The sequence below is a fragment of the Manis javanica genome, chromosome 7 (genome assembly GCF_040802235.1).
Source record: "Manis javanica isolate MJ-LG chromosome 7, MJ_LKY, whole genome shotgun sequence".
Lineage (NCBI taxonomy): Eukaryota > Metazoa > Chordata > Mammalia > Pholidota > Manidae > Manis > Manis javanica.
The window spans coordinates 27,763,780-27,781,063 of record NC_133162.1 but is presented as its reverse complement, the minus strand read 5'-3'; the positions used below and the strand labels follow the sequence as shown (position 1 = coordinate 27,781,063).

Here is a 17,284-nt window from a genome sequence, read left to right as displayed (position 1 = left end):
ATCCATGAAGTTTCAAAAAAAAAAAAGAAGTTTCTTCTTAAGCAATGGCCAGAGCCCATACCTACAGCATCGCTGATCTCCAGATCAGCCAGTAATTCCTTTGAGACTTTAATCACCATCTCCATATTTCCAAAAAGTCCCTCAAAGTCAATGTTTGGTACCTGAGAACAAAATGTACAGATGCATGGAAATGAAATTAATGGCATACTATTCATACTAGGAGCATCTCTTGAAGGAGGCTACAAAATTTGCTCTAGGTCATCTTCACTCTCACAAAGTTTCCAGCACAGAAACATCCAAATTATCTTTAATGTCACACCTCATCCTTGATCCAATTACTCTGTTTTATCCCCCTTACTCCACTACCTTAGTAAAATGACTTTGAAACCAATCTGGTCTATAATTGTACAAATTCCCACCCACTACCCCAAATCTGATGCACTGCCTAGTTCTATAGAAGTTCCTTTAGAATGCTCCAGAAGTACAAACCAAGCTGAGCCCAGGTGGTCCAGTGACAAGCAAAAAGGACTGTAAATCCCCAGGATACTGTTAACCTGTTTTTCTATCTCCAACATCTAGAAAAGTACCCAGGGCATGCCCATGATACTAAGGATTTCCTGAACAAACTTTGTACAATCAGGTGCTACAGTCAGATAACCCATCATTCCCAGACTTCATTATATTATTACATTATATTATTATACAACCAGCCTTCCTAATAAAATGACAATCCAGACTCCCTGGAACTGTTTTCAGGAGCTAGAGAATCAGATGTGCTGGGAGTAACTGCAGTAAGTTAATGGTGGACTTGGTAAGTGACATGATGCTGAAGGCTTAAGTTGACAATACACATTTGTTTGTTGGGACCCTTGAATTAAAAGCAGCAGCAGTCACAGCCTTCATTTCAAACCCAGTAATTCCTTGTGGTGAAAACTCCCATCTCCTAATGCTTCAGACTTGGAGAACCACCTTCCAGGTAAAGCTCACTTTCTCCCATAGCTCCCACCTGGGCCTGCTGCAGGGGTGCCATGATCCGCTCCATACACATTTCCAGATCCCGAATGTAGTCTCTTTCCGTCTGAAGAAGTTCTTCTACCACCTTGGCTCTCTTCTCCAGCATCCTCTGCTCTGGGTGTTCAGTGGACGCAGACCCAGAAGGGGCCACTGGTGATGAAGACTGGGAGGAGAGGAGTGTCATTTCTAGGAGGGAAAAGAGAACTGGTCAGCAGCTCTGGGTGAAACCACGACTCTTCAACCATTTGAGTTGCAATGAACAATACGTTCTTGGAAGCCAGAGGTCTCATGATTGTCAGCCACTAGGAAATCTGATCACATATGTTGGTTCTTACCATGAACAGATGAAAAGCATAGAAAGCCACCCCTGCAAGAGAACTTCTCTCATCTTGCAATACCATTTCTACAAGTTGCCCCCAAAAGGAGTAGCGGGCCCAACTGACAGGATAAATCAGAAGTGTCCACAAAAGAGGGTGAAAGAGGGGCTGTTCTTATAAAGAACTACTTTCACTTAATTAGGAATGAAACCCATTCCATCATCTCGGCAGCAGAAACACCAAGCCAGAAGTTAAAAACATGGACATGGCACATTAAAAAGAATATTATAGGGAAAATAATGCCAACTAAGGGGGAGACAAGAATTAGGTAGGAATTATCCATCTGTGACCTGGGTGACTGTAGGGCTCACCATGTTCCAGTTACTGTGATGGCTGATTAACACTAGTATATAATGAAATAAGCAAAAATTATTAGAGTGTCCCCATCATAACATCAATGAAGACTATCAGCTTTTGTTACTTCAGATATCCTAGAAGATACAAATACACTATAAACATGAAGTTCTATTTTCAATCAGAACCGCACTACACAATCTAAAAGTGAAAACAAATACATGTCTTGTTATTAGCTCTTAACAATTATCTGCTACTTAAAATACATATGATGAGAGTTATTTATAAAGATGGGATGGCATTTGTTCATTTAAAGTGAACATTAAAATTAAACAACTGAAAAGATTTCAACAGCAATGCAATCTCTGATTGCTTTATTCCTTAAGATCCACTTTAAAAAACAACTAATTTGGTAGGTAAATACATGGGTAATTCTGAGTATAATTACAAGAACATTTTTACCCAGATCTAAGAAGCAAAAACACAAGTGCTCAATTATTTACGGAAAACTAGCCATAAAACTGTCATGAATGACAAAGCCTGGGGGACAGTTCCCAAAGATAACCAAGGAAATGACAAATACATGCAATGTGTGATTCGCAACTGGATCCTGATCTGGAGGAAAAAAATTCACCATGAAGGACGTTATTAGGACATTGATGAAGTAATACAGATTGTAGATTAGACAAGCAATTAAGTCAATTACAAATTTCCTGATTAGCAGATCTATTGTCGTGTATGACCATATCCATGATCATAATGTTTATTAAGGGACATGATACATGCAGTCTACCATCAGATAGTTCAGAGAAAAAGACTGTGTGTTTATCGACAGAGAGAGAATGAAAACAAAAACACAGCAAAATGTTATACTGGCGAATTCAAATAGAGGATTTACAGGAGGGTCTTATTACTATTGCAATTTTATATAAATTTGATATTCAAAATAAAGTTTGAAATGACATAATATGAAAATATCTTTCTTGAACTGTTTTCTTTTTTGGTAGAATGACAAAACTTCAAGAATAGCTCTTTTTTATCAGAGTGCTAAATTATAAATTAATTGTAAAATTTAATCTTCAAGAGCCTTGTTTTAAATATTCTTTGCGATTTAAGAGCAATAGAATCACAGTCTCAATACGGTTATCTAAATGGCAAGTTGGGAACAAAAACTCATTTTTATCTATTTCATTTTATATTTTGAGGTATAACTGACATAAAACATATTAGTTTCAGGTGTAGAACATAATAATTCAATATTTGCATAAGAAACTCATTTTTAATACAGGACTAAGAAGCTCTGGAATGGGAGAACATTAATTGAAATCCTACCATGTGCCAAGCACTTTACACATTATGTTCCTAAATCATTAAATATTCATGCCAAAACTGAAGTAGTGTTATAATTCCATTTAATAGATAAGAAAACCAAGGCTTTGGGAAGCTGACCTATTTGTCCCAGGTTCTGCAGTGAGTAAATGGCAGTTAGTGGGATTTGAATCAAATCCTATGCACTTAATCCTGTACCATTTTGCCTTCCTAGCCTGGAATCTCAACTAGAAAAGGTCAGGGGCTTATTTACTTTAAATCTTAAAAAGTCCTTGGGAACTAATTTTCTCTCAGGAATCAAAGCTCTATTAATCATAATAGATGAAAGCATAAAATACCAGCAAGTACTTATCAATCAGAAGCCAGCAACCTAAATTAAGAGATACAAACAGATTTTCATTTATATTTAAAAGAGAGAAAAACAAATGGTAATTCTTTTAAACCACCAACATGCTTTTTTTTTCAGGTAGATTTATAAACTCTTGAACAGCAGGCACCACCCTGGAGATTCTGATTCAGCAAATCTGGATGGGATCCAGAGATCTGCAATTTTAACAACATACTAGGTGTTTCTGAAGATGCACGTGACCTTCAGGCTCCACACACAAATATAAATACTCAAAGATTAAGTCAAACTAGACATATCTGTGTTGAGATGACTCCAAATGTAATACAGTTTTTCCATATCTGAAGGAAAAAGTCTGAGGTAAAATTTTAGTATCTGGGACAAGGAAGTGAGGGATGGCGACCTCCGCGCTCAGTAGCTGCAACGCAGACACAGGCTTTGAATTCCCCACTTCCCACTCTTCAGCTGGGGAGCCCCAGGAAGTCCACTTTTACCTCTGGAACTCAAGGTCTTCATCTGTACAAGGAGAATAATACGTGCTTGGCAGAGTTGTTGGGGGAATTCAACAAAATAACAACACAAGTTAGCTACTTTCCTACAACGGGTCAGAAAATGCTCTTTGTATTAGATGAAGGTTGAATGCACCAAATAGAAATGCTCTCTTCAAAGACTATGACATTTAACTTTTCTGTAAGAACAATAAGGAAGCACAAGGAGGCTGAGGCCCAGTACCAGCCTATCAGTAAAATGTGCAGACCAGCTCCCACTTTCTTCCTAGGTTGGCCCTGGAGATGTTTAGGTGCTGGCTTACTGCACAAATTTACTTTCTGTGATAAAATACTTAGTGGTGGATTTTTGTTGTTGTTCTCCTTCCCAGCCCCCAGCCCCTCAAGTACCAATTCCTCTCCTTCTCAAAATACCCCCACCCCTCAGTTAGTGCACCATCACCAGACGTCCCCTCCCAGTCCTGTAAGGAAGGCCAGCTTCCCACAACTCTAACAACCATGCTTTAAAGCAAGTAAAAAGAAAAGCCACTCACCGCTGCCCCTGCCTCTGAAAGTTGGTTCTGTCTTTGCTGGAGAAAAGCTTTGAACTGCCAGCAAGGTCCCAGGCTGCACCTGAGTACAGGGGCTGGCTGTTCTACCAGCAAGCCTACGTGATACCTGCGGTGCCAGAATTCTGGTGTGCGAGTGCGGGTGGGTCAAGGAGGGAGGAGGCAGAGTAGAACCTTCCCAGAGCTCTGGAATGCTCGCAGCCCCCGAAAATCCTTCAGCTAGGGTCCGCAGTTCCCCCAGGCTTTCCCATATTTACATATGAATCGCCCCAGTCACCCGGGCTATCACAGCAGGGCCTGTTCTAAAGGATGGAGCTGGAGTCCTTCCTTTACTGGACTGAGATGCAGAAGAGCAGGATTAGCTTTCCTTTCCTAGTCCTAAAACAATCACAATTTCACTTCGGGAGTTCTTAATCCAAGAGTATTAGCTCTTATTTTTCCTAACCCTGCTAAGCTTTGTTTTCTGGGATGTTCTTTTAGGGGAACAACTCCGAAGGCCCATCCATTTCTTTGGAGAAGAGGCAATGCTGGCAAGCGGGCAGCATCTGTTCGCTCTGTCTGCCCTACTACCTCTTTCTGCAGCCCCTCTGCCTTTCCAGGTATAGCTCTCATTTTGCTGAGGCTTCGCTCAAGGAATTGGACCCCTACTTTGGGTACCTGCCTCTAAAGCCATCAGGATGCAGATCTCAGCCTGCGGATCCCAAAGCCGCAAAGAACAGCATAGAGTAATTCACAGGCCTGGGACCCCTGCTCACAGCTCACACTTAACACTTTAAAGGAAACCGAGGAAAAGAAAGTTGCAGGACAATAAAACATTTTTGTAAAAAAAAATTTTTATAGAGAGAGTGAGAAAGCAAGCTCACAAAAACCCCTACATGCTTGCATAAATACATTTAAGTGCACAGAGAAAGGACTGGCAGGGGAACCCACCTAAGTCACGGGAGAGAGGGAACTGGGATTTGGGGTAGGAAGATTGACCCATGGGGACTTGAGCTCAATCAGTATTTTGTCTCACAAGAATCTATTAATCTATTGCCGGTAATTTAAAACAAACTGCCATGCCAAATCAGACACGTCTCTCCTGGTGAAATGTTGAGACAGGGGCCAAGGGTGTAGTCAGAGTAGGGTAAGGGCCTCTGGAAAAAGCAAGGCAGGATAATTACAGTCACAGCAGTGTAACTATATGCAAGGAAACCTATCAAAACTCTGTTAAACATTAAGTTCTAGAGTCATTCTTCAGTGAGATCAGTTAATATTCCCCAGATAAAGGAAAGTAGCCCATGTTTTTATTATGCTAATCATTTGTAATCAAGTGTAAGATCCACTTTACATGCTAAAAGGCCCAGGCCTATGTGCGGTCTTTCCTCCTTCAGACCTGATGAGGTGATTTGCAATCTGGGCAATTAATAATGGCAAGCAAGCCCAGCCATAAACAACACAGTAAAAGGCAGGAAGGATTCCATCTTAAAAATAAGATCGCATTTTCATACCCAGGAAGTTAAGAAGTAAGATTCTTAACTTACTCTTTGGTAAACAGACAATAGCTCGGCCTACCTTGGGGGCTGGGCAGACAGTGTTTGATATGCTCCCAGACCCAGACGCTGGTAATCTCAGGGAGAAATCAGAGCAGGAAGTTCCTTGTGTTAATTCTAAATATTCAGGAACCACTTAACAAGTCCACACCCCTAAGCCTTTTTTTTCATGTTCCCCAAAATCTTAAACTGTCTATAAAACCCCTAGACAATGCACAACTACAGGCTCTCTTGTCCCCTCCTGGCATGAGCCAGGAGCTCTGTCCTCTCACTTTATCTCTAAATAAAAGCCTCTCCCTGGCTCTCCTACCCTGAGTGCTAAATTCATTCTTCGACTCCACACACAAGAACCATGGCATCAATGTTAAACAATGTGAGAGGTGACAATTTTTGGTAAAGCACCCTTCCCACTGCTGCTGAGATTCCACCATTAACTTAGGTCCTTACTTCTCCCCTTCTCTGGTGGAGCTCCTTTCAGCTGTGAATTTTATGTAAACAAATATTTATATGGCACTTACTATGTGTTTCAAGGACTATTCTAAGCACTGTACAAATATTAGTTTATTTAATCCTCATGATGACCCTATTATCCTCATTGTGCTGATGAGGATATAAAAGAGAAATTCAGTAGCTGGCCCAGTAAATGGAAGATGGGGATTTGAGAATCAGTACTCCTGACCAGTAGCTACTATGCCTCCAGGCAATCATGGAGTCATGACATGGAATTCTTCTTGTGGTTTTGGTAGCCACCTGGTAGCTAACAGAAAACAGTGCAGTGTTAAAGCACACTTGAACCTCTGCGGAGCTATCATTCACCCACCATTAAATGAATGATTATGCATTTATGCACATATGCATATGTTCGTATGATTATATCTATAAAGCCCCATTCAGCATAGTGGAAATAATTCCTCAGATAGAATCAAATCTAGTAGTCATACAAAGTGAATAGTCAATAGTATTCCAGATGATCTGTGCTAGAAATAATGTGAAACAAAGGGAAAGGTTTATTTTACTGCGTCCTTTGATGGATGGACCTTTCTGTCTTAAACATCTATCATCTTACTCAGGGAAGAGGGGAGGCCCCTTCATGAAACCTTAGCCTTTTCCTGGTAACCCTGAGACCTGGCACCCAAAGGGATAGAGCAGGACATAAAAACCTTTAATATTTTTCTCTATTTCTTAAAAAAGGGAAACTTTTTAATCCAGGAGTCTATTTTTAGGAATTTATTATACATGTATAAGTAGACAAGTGCACAGAGATGTACATATAAGGATGTTCTTCAATGTATAGAAAAAATAGAAACAACCTAAACAGAAACAGAAACAGCCAAAATTTCTCCCCAAAAGGGTCTAATTAAATAACTTACAGTGTATCTGGTATAAGTTATAGTATAACAGAATTCTTTTATAGCCATTGAGATACAGATTCCTATTTATTGCTATGGAATGTTGTCTGTGTATTGTTAAATGAAAAAAGCAGATGACAAGTTTTCAAAGAGTTGCAACTTTGTTAAAATGGGAAAATTTTTTCACTGCATATATTTGAAAATGAAAAAATATCCCAAAGGTGATAGAAGGGTATTTTTCCCTTTCCACTTACTGTATTTTCTAGTATTTCTATAGTGAACATATAATATTGATATGACAAAGGATAATAAAGTGGAAAAAAAGAACATTCACTATAAAATGAGACAATTCTAATACTAACAGTCAACTCTTCCTTACCCTGTTAATCCACTTCAAATTCTTTCTTCACTCTTTAATAATCTGAGGTTTCTTTCCCAACCTAATCCCTCTAAATTGCTGGAGAAAATGGATAATAAAACACTGTTGAAATAACAATTTGCTGGTCAAATAAGAAAACCAAGAATACAACTGCCTGCTTGGTAATCTGTGTAGAAACCCCTGAGAGGAAGTGATCTTTGTAAATTTGCTCTTCTTCTCGCCAGGCCCAACTGGAGGAGCCTCATAAATCCTGGTTTTCCGTGTTACCACATCACTCCGGCCAGCCCGGCCAGCCCACCCAGCCCCCAAGCCCCCAATGCTGCTTTCTACCCTGCACCTCAGTTCCCTGTCTGGGGCGAAGGTCTGCTCAGTGTAAAACGTTCTGCACGTGGTCACTGGCCCTTCTGCAGCCGCCTCTTCCGGGATCACAGCCTCCAGAGGGTCATCTATTACACTTGGGCCCTAAATCTCAACCGCAACTGAAAAAGCTTACCCTGGGGCTTTGGCTGCGTGACTGCCGCGCCTGTTTTGGCCAAGTCCCCTCCAGTACAATCCCCGCCGGGAGGGTTTCCACCTCGGCGATCTCGCTCACCGCTTCCCGTTTCCCGCTTCCTCTCCCAGGCCCTAGCAGGCCCTCCGAAGGAGAGCAAACAGGAATCTAGCCCAGAACACAAGTCTGCCACTTTTTTTGTTGCCAGGATGGTGAGTTTTCTAGGATCAAACAAAACACCATTTTTGAACACTCACCAAATCCACATGAATCCGAGAGGTATGCTATTGGTGGGCTTAAAAAACTGTGAGGTGATATTATTTCATCTTTTGGCAGCAGACGTGAAATTATCAGGAGGGTAAAGACAGTTTTTGTAAAATAATTAATTAGAAATAAATCAGACTATTTAATAAGGACATTTTGATTACAGTACGCCAACAAAACTTTACACAAAAAGCTTTATTTTTTAAACACACACATATCTGATGCTATATTTACCAAGTCTCCTGAGGGCCAGTATTATTGTTCTTATTTTACAAATGAGGAAACAGGGGTACAAGCAATGACATGACCAGCCTGAGACCACACAGCTATTAAAGCTGTGTCTTAAACCAGCGTCCAGAGCCAGTGTTTCCCATTAAAACTGAAGGCTTGTTCTGGGACGTAGTCTTCTCTATACAAGTGCGGCCATTTCCGGCATTATATTTCCATTTTTAATAATAACACTAGAGCAATGTTTTAAAATTTGCTCATCTACGTGACTCTCTGGCTATTTTTCTGAACTACTCTAAGAAACTAGACTTTCTTCAGCTCTATGAGGTGGTTTATTTTTATTCCTACTACTTGCCCTCATAACATTGTACCTTTTATAAATGCGCAACCCCCAAAATCAATTATAAACCTGAATTATAATCCTGTACAAAGTTTCAACTATAAAAATGTATGACTATTTAATAGAGAGCTATCAAGCAGAGGGCTAGGAGAAGGGACAAAGGTACAGAAAGTTGGAACGCCCTCCAAATCTTTAGCCTCGTTGGCAAGTCATTTGGCCTGTCCGGTGTTCAGGTACAGCGAATGGAATGAGATTAAACTAGATGGTCTTTAAAGTTATTTCCATTTGATTTAATGACTCTAGTTGAATAGCGACAACATAAATTCATGAATCAAAAGAATAATCCACAATAGAGTTTGAGCATTAAGTGTTTAAGTTGTGTTTATTTAAATGAACCCAATCTCTCAAAATAAGGATCATTCCCAAGAGTGAGCCAATATTTTGGCAGTAAAACCTGATTTAACCTAGGATATCAGTTAGTACTATCCTATTTTCTTGCTGAAACATGGGGGGGAAAAAATCAAACCTCAATAAAAGGGAATACAAATTGGGTTTTTGCTGGGATCCCAGTCATACATACTGAATTGGTTTAAATAAGCTCTCAGCATCCTAACAGTTATTCCACCTCTAAATCTCCCCTGGCTTCCATTTCTGGGATGTTTGTGGAGCTGCTCCTAGATCTTGAGAGGGCAGCAGGTGCAGTGGAATAAAACACAAACTAGAGAAGACCTGGGACCTAGCCCGGCCTCTCCTCCTACCTGTGTGATCTTGGACATGTTACACAACCCCTCTGGTTCCTTGTTTCCATGTGTATGTAACAAAGGAGTCGGGCACTCTGGTCACTGCCAGGACCTAAAATCTTAACATGATTTCCTGATTTCCTACTCCATTACTTCACTTACTCCTCTCAATTTGGTACAGCCACACTGGTCTCTGACCGGTTCCACAAGAAGTGTCATGTAGGGTGTGAGGTCTGTTTGGCCTCACCCAGGCAGGTAGCCACTTCCCCTGAGCCAGCCCAGGGCCCTGGGGCCCTGCTATTATGGAACTCAATGTATTTTAAGTGTTTGTTTCCTTCTGATTCCTTGAATGTGACAAGCACAGCTTATCTCTGCACCTTCCTGCTTGCCTCTGTCCTTTAAGCCCAACTACATGAAGGCTTCTCTAGTCCCTGGATTACTCTTTTCTCTAAACTTCACTTCTCATGTATCAATGCAAAATAATACTATTTATGTGTGTGTGTGTGTGTGTGTGTGTGTGTGTGTGTGTGTGTTTTAACACAACCAAGTCACATTTATTCTAGGTGGGCAATGCCAGTTCAACTTTTGAACATCAAACAATGTAACTGACCACATCAATAGGCAAAAGAAGAAAATCGTATGACTACATCAATTGACAGAGAAAAAAATGCATTAAAAAAAAAAACCAACATACATTTATGGTAATAAATGTCAGAAAACCAGGAATGGAGTAGAACTATCTCAACTTGGAAAAGAACATGTATTAAAATTCTAGGTATTTATCTTTCAACATCCATGTTCTGTGGCCCAAAGCAGCACATTGCATTGAGCACCTGTTATGCACCAAGTACTGTGTTAGGGTCTGAGACACCATCTTCACCGCCATCATGGCACTTAGACTCTACTGGGTTTATCTGCATACCTGACCTGTTCTTAGCCCACAGCACTGGGCATAGAGATAAGCACTTCATAAATGGCAGCAATTATTGTTACTTAGAATGCTCTGAGCACTGATCTGCTATGGTTGTGATGGGAACACTACCCAAGGGTATTTTTAAGTCATTAAATATCCTAACTCATGTTTGCCTTACTTACCTAGCTGCCACATCTAGTTAGAGTTTAGGACCTATGCTGCTGGGGTAAATCAGGTTCAACCTTCCTCTAAGGGGGCAGGAGCTAGAGAGCAGAGGAAACTGAATTTCCTATCTCCAAATCAGTGAGAAAAAAACTAGAGGAGTTCTACAATATTTTTTGTCTAAGTATTGCTGTGAGGTCAGTGTTAAGTGGCACAGCATCTCTGTATTTCACTAGATGCTAAGATGCACATTTCAACAACTCTGAGAGCAAGATGTGTTTTCCAACTAAGAGCATGTTAAATTAAAGTCTAATTAAAGGCTTAATTAGAAGTATTTTACCTTTTTAATAGCACATACAATTTTTTTTCATTTTTCTAATGTTTTAGATTCAGTGAAATGCAATGTATTTCATTTGTCTCCTCTCAGTTTATGATGAGAAGAAAGGGGTTTCCTGAATCCGTGGAATGAGGTCTGCTGTGGAGGCATGTACTCAAAGGCAGACCTTCCCACCAGAAACAACCGTTCAGCAGTGCTGGTCACAGCCTATAACCTGACAGCCTGTCTACACACAGTGCGGGCACTGCCTGGTTTCTCAGAAACATCAGATTGGAAAACTCCACAGCACAGGGTGGATGTGCTCACAGTTCTGAGCTCCCACCTTGGTGTCCCATTTAAGGCCAGGCCTGCCGCAGCACTGCCAGTCTGCTGCTTTGATTCACTCCTCCTGCCAGCGCCTTTTAACATCCTCAGGTCCGTGAGAAAGGAGATACCCTAGAATATTACCTCTTCCCATCACGTCTTGCCTTTCCTCGATCTCTCTTGCTTTTACAGAGACCTGGGACCTTGCCAGACCACTAGTCCTGTATGGTTGATGAAACAGCACATAAAAATAGTTTAGGTAATGGATGTGGAGAAAACAGACAACATAGCTTCTGGAGAACCCGACTTCTGATCCCAAAGGGCAAGGCCTTTGAGGTGGGTGGGGGTGTGCCAGGTGGAGCGTTCCAATCTCACAAGAGGAGTGTCTTATTTTCTCTTAAGCTTCAATTATCTCCCAACTCTTGAAGAAATATGGCCTTACATACATTTCCTTCTGCCCCCACATATTTACTCTGTCCCCTTCCTTTGCCACCCACCTACCCACCTATCTTCAAACAAACACTAATGTTCTCATTTTAAGAAGCACATGAAAACTTTGTTCAACTCTGTGACCCCTCAGTTACAGTCACACCTCTTCGATTCTTTTAGTAAAAGGTCTTGAAAAGAGTGGTCTTCATGTCCTCCCTCTATGACCTCATTCTCCATCCAAATCCTTTTGCAAATGCAAATGCAATTAATTCTGTACCATCACCATTCTAGTACTGTTGCCTTTCGGTGAACCAATAACCTCCTCAACAAATCTGGCGGCAGTGTCCTTGATCTGCCTGTGGCATTTGGAAGTGATGGCCATTCTCTCACTTTAAATTCTCTGGTTTGCTCCTGACCTCCTCACAGCCTTGCCCTCTCCTTCTAATGGGCCCCCTCCTCCTGCCCCAAACCATGGGCATCTGCTAGGCTCAGCCCTCAGATACCCGCCTGCTCTTTTCCCCTGTTGCACCTTTCCTCAGAGACGTCATCTCCTCACAGGTTTGGTCATCACACCTGAGAGGGAAACTCACCATGAGGGCGCCCAGCTCTGACCTACTTCTCAGGCTCCTGTCCAAACTCCCACCTGGGAGCTAAGATTTCGATACTCTAGCTCTTCCTCCCACTGTGCTCCTCATCACCACAGCGATGCATCTTTGCTCGAATACTCTCCGCAGTCCGGGATGTTCCCCCTGCTACTCTCTGCCTACCTCCACCCCATTGCTCCTTCAAACTTACTAAACATCTTACTAAAGTCTTTTCCAATAACTCAGTAAAAACTGAGCTTTCCCCTTTCTAACTATACATTGCTTTTACTGTCTATGCTAAATACTTGTGTATTTTAATTATTCATATTTTTACATTTTGTCTCTTCAACTGATCTGTAAACTCCTGTATGGGGGTGGAGACTGGTATCCTTCCTGGATACCCCCAGTGCTTGGTACAGTGATAAGTACAACTACTAGCTAATAAATACCTGTTGACCTACACTCAGAGGGAATGTGGGGTCTGTGTGCTGGGGTGGTGATGGTGTTGGTGATAGCCACTCACATTTATTTAGTATTTACTATGGGCCAGGCTCTGTTGCACTATTCTGAGTACTTTATCTATAAACTCACTTTGTCTTCATAATTCTATCATGTAGGTACATTGTCTGGTTTTATGGATAATGCAACTTGGCATAGAGATTAAATAATTTACACGAGGTTACCCAGGTAGTAGGGTCAACATGGGGGAAGGTATCTAATAGTGTGCCCTTTATAGAACTCATAAAATTGTGTTCAATCATTTGTTTACATGCTGTTTTCTGTTTGAAACTGTGAGTTCCTGCAGGCAGGTACACATCTCACTCATCTTCTCCAGGGTCTCAATGGGGACACACCTGGCATTTTGGGCAGGACAATTCTTCATGGTGTAGGATGGTCTTACACACTGAAAACACTAAGTGTCCTTGGTCCTCACCTTCTAAACATGAGTAGTTCTCTGTAACCTCTCACTGTGGCAACTAGAAGATCCCTGCCACTACTTCCAAATGCCAGGCCTGGGCTGAGCGCACCGCACCTCAGCAGGCCTGCCACCGCCACAGCCCGCTACCTGCAAATCAGCTCCCTCAACAGTCCCTGCAGTTGTCCTCAGCTAGGTGACCCCCATCCCAGACTTCACCCCTACCACTGGAGCATGGATGTGTACCTATTCAATGAATGGTTAATTCATATGATGAGGCCTAACTAAAAAATTCAAGCTGAGTCAATTATACTCACTCTCCTGGGAATCTGAATTAAGAACTATCAGGCAGATCATGTAGGGACAGGAGCAGAAGCTGCAAGAATGTCCCAAGGTAGTGTTGGGACAACTGTGGTTACATGTAATCTAAAGTGAAGAGGGAATAGAAACTGCACCAAATGGAAAGTTGTTGGTCTATAGTTAAGAGGAGACCAAAGCAGAAGTTCACAGTCCCAAAATATCATGAGAAAGATGGCCCATGAGAGAGAGTTACAGTGAAAATGAAGAGCTAGTTGACAGGACACCTGATTTCAGTATTGTATTAGAATAATAGCCTCATCCCTCCTCAACATCTTAAGGTAATCTTTGTCTAACTAGAACAAAACACAGTGTCTGGTAGTCAATAAATGTGCTAGGTATAAATACACAAGCGGCTCCTGTTTATTATAACAGATAAACTTCTATGAAACAGATAAATTGGATGAAAACTGTACAGATAAAACTAAACAGATAAAATTGGTTGAAAGCTGTACAAAGTACTCTGAAAACTGTAAGGCATGTGAATTAAAGTGGTACCATTATACCACCACTAACTACTGATAATGAAATTCCATGGTTCTGTTTTGCTGGCCATTTGTTATTACCCAGTTAACTCCTATGAATTTGCCCCTTGTCTCCAGAGTAGTGGAGACCTCTTGGCATTTGCTATACTCATGGCCTGTAATCAGCATGTGAAACTGACCAGGATAGAAAATTAATGTCTTGGTTTGACTGCCAGACATTTTATTCCAGCAGCTTGAATACAGACTAGCTCAGAGATATCATGTTCACATACTTGCAAGAAAAAGAAACCCTGTCTATCAATCAAAGTCCTGAAAGCTCTGAACTATCTGTGAACACTGGCAAGTCTATGCTGGTTTTTCTTATCTTGGGAGAAAGACAAAACAGAAAAATTTCCTGGAATCTATTGTTCCACTGCAATTACTGTCCATACTTTTAATTGCTTTTATATTCCCATGACCACTTCCCTCCTAAGTTGTCTGTGCTTCTGATGCTGATTCCTCACCCCACCGACATGCAGGGGCATATCGTATTCCTTCAGACCATATCCCCTCGTATCTCTGCTGCATGTCACACAGCTATGCCCCCTCCAGCTGAAGCCCCCTCTGACTTCCCTAACATAATACTTTCTGCTCTTGTAAATTCATTTGCATGGAATGACCCTATAGCTGTGCTTATGGCTTTGAGTGTGGTAACGCAGTAAAAAGCACTGGTCTGGGTACCATGAGACCCAGATTCTATTCCCGATCTAAGGATCGAATGGTTTACTTGGACACACATTTCAATTTCTCTGAGCTCCTTCTCTTCATTTATAAAATCAGTGCATTGGATTTGTTTTGCAAACTTTTACTACGACCAACACTTTATATGGTGATTCAGTACACACACATACACATTTACACATTACATGTATGTGTGTGCATGCCACACTCTTTCACACACACAAGGGCATTACATGCTTGCTTTCACTGCATGGTACATGCTATGAAATTTTCTATGCACATGTGTTTTATTTTTCAAAACTGCTAGTTGTAACTCACCAAACACACTTCAAGACCCAATCATGGATGGTTGCCCATTATTTATAAAATACAGGACTTGCTGATCTGTAAGTCTCCTTCCAGTAACAACAGAAGAGGATTCCACACTGTAACATTCCAACCTTAAACCTTTAGCCTTAATGCTCAGCTAAACTCCAGTTTCCTATTTCTCTCTGAAACAGTTTTTCATTTAGACATCCTAATATCACTTAACGCAGTTAACATGGAACTGAGAGCACCAGGTCCCCTTCCCAACATGACTATGTTATTAGCAAGTACAAAACCTTTTGGTCTATAATGGGAGAGCAGCTTGCCTCGCATGGACCCATTGATAACCACTAGCAATTCTAGAAAATATATCTTTTAGTAACTATATGACGGCACTGGAAAGCAATGTAACGGGAGGGCGTACTCCTCAAACCTCAGAAAGCAAACTAGGTAAGATCCATATTCATCCAATCCCCACCTCCCTACTCCCTCCGGCCCCTGCCCTGAGGCAATCCCCAGTGCTCCAGCCAGCAGGGGAATAAAGCTAAAATGGAAAGCCAAAAGCTGGCCATTGTATTGGGCTGAAGAGTCAAAGTTTCAAGGCTGGGGCTCTGCAGTGGCTAGATACTAAAGGAGAAATCCTAGAAAAGAGGAAGCCACAGAGAGGACAGCCCTAAAATCTGTGTGGGAATTCCCCTCACATCCTTGAGCTGTGCATGCAGGCAAGGAGATGCTGGGGAACCCAACCCAAAGCCGATGCCAGAAAACCTGGCAGATATTTAAAACTGTCTGGGGCCAGGAAGACAGAGTTTGAAATTTGAGTCCCTCCTAGTAGGTACAGTGAACACCTCCAGTTTTCTACTGAAACCTCTGAAGAGCCACACCTTAGGAGTGAGGCCCACATCCCAGGACTCGGGGCCACACCCTAGGACTAGGGCAAAACCAGAACAGACCTGCCCTAACAACATCCAGGATGAGGCCTCCACAGGAGAAGGAGCTGATAAGGCAGGTGGCGGAAAGGACAGATCCTGGTAGAAGCCTTGGTTTCTAGCTTGGGAGACAGGCTGGGAGCAGCCCCTGAATGGTGCTTTGTTTCCTGAATGGAGTAGGGGGAGGGTGGGAAGAGTGGGGAAGAGGAAGGGATCAGGGGTTCCACTTGGACAGTTACAGCTGCAAATATAGGGTTAGAGGGCAGATGTCCACTATGGAGTCATTCTGGGTCTCAGGAGAGAGGGGGACCATGCAGGGACAGTCTGGTGGGGCAATTTACAAGGAGGAAGGTAAGTGGGCCAATAAAAAACAAGGAAATCATAATTTATGAGCACCTACTATATTCTAGTCATGGGATTAAGTATGTTGCTTATATTCTCTCACTAAGAGATGGGCATTAGTATCTTCATTTTACACATAAGGAATCCAAAACTCAGAGAGGTTAACTAATTTGTCTACAGTTACACTATTAGTAAATGGTGGAGCTGAGAGAGGAACTCAGGGCAGGAGACCACCTCCAATGTTTGTTTCTTTCTGTAATGGTATGTTCTGACTGTGCAACGTTCAGGAGGATAGCAGCACATGCACTGTAAGACAGCCAGTGAAGAATGTTGGAAAGCAATAAGATTTCTAGTATAAACTCTGATTTTGTTTCAGTCCAAGGAGGATACTGGAGGTAGAAAAAGGGGTGTAGATTGAGCTAAATATGATACAATATCAAAAGTTAAGGCCTCAAATATAAAGAGAGAGAATTGTAAAAATGGCAATAAATGGTAGAAGGTAGAACTGAGCGGGTTTCAGAGTGTTCATAGGGCATATTACAACACTCCAGAGAGAAGGGTTTGACTTCTGTTAAGGCAAACAGAATAAACACACTTTGATTAGTTAGGAGGCTTAATACAATAAGGAACTAAAGACAGGAAACAAAGTCCATCTGAGGAACAGATGCAGGGGAAAGGAGTAAGGACAATACACAAACCAACAGAAGGAATCACAGCATCAGACTTTTTTTTCTGAGCAAGAAGGAATTTAGAAGTCATCCAATC

At 41.6% G+C, this 17,284-nt stretch overlaps 1 protein-coding gene across 6 annotated transcripts in view; it reads right to left on the bottom strand.

Moving 5' to 3' along the window:
* The window catches only part of DNMBP (dynamin binding protein), a 112,301-nt gene that overhangs the window by 18,948 nt on the left and 76,069 nt on the right, over positions 1-17,284 (bottom strand). For all 6 annotated transcript variants that reach the window (XM_073240555.1, XM_073240556.1, XM_037001229.2 and 3 more), the window contains 2 exons: positions 1,007-1,200; positions 62-161 (listed from right to left, as the gene is read on the bottom strand). In XM_073240555.1, the coding sequence (XP_073096656.1) occupies positions 62-161; positions 1,007-1,200 (294 nt within the window). The remainder of the gene's footprint in view (positions 1-61; positions 162-1,006; positions 1,201-17,284) is intronic.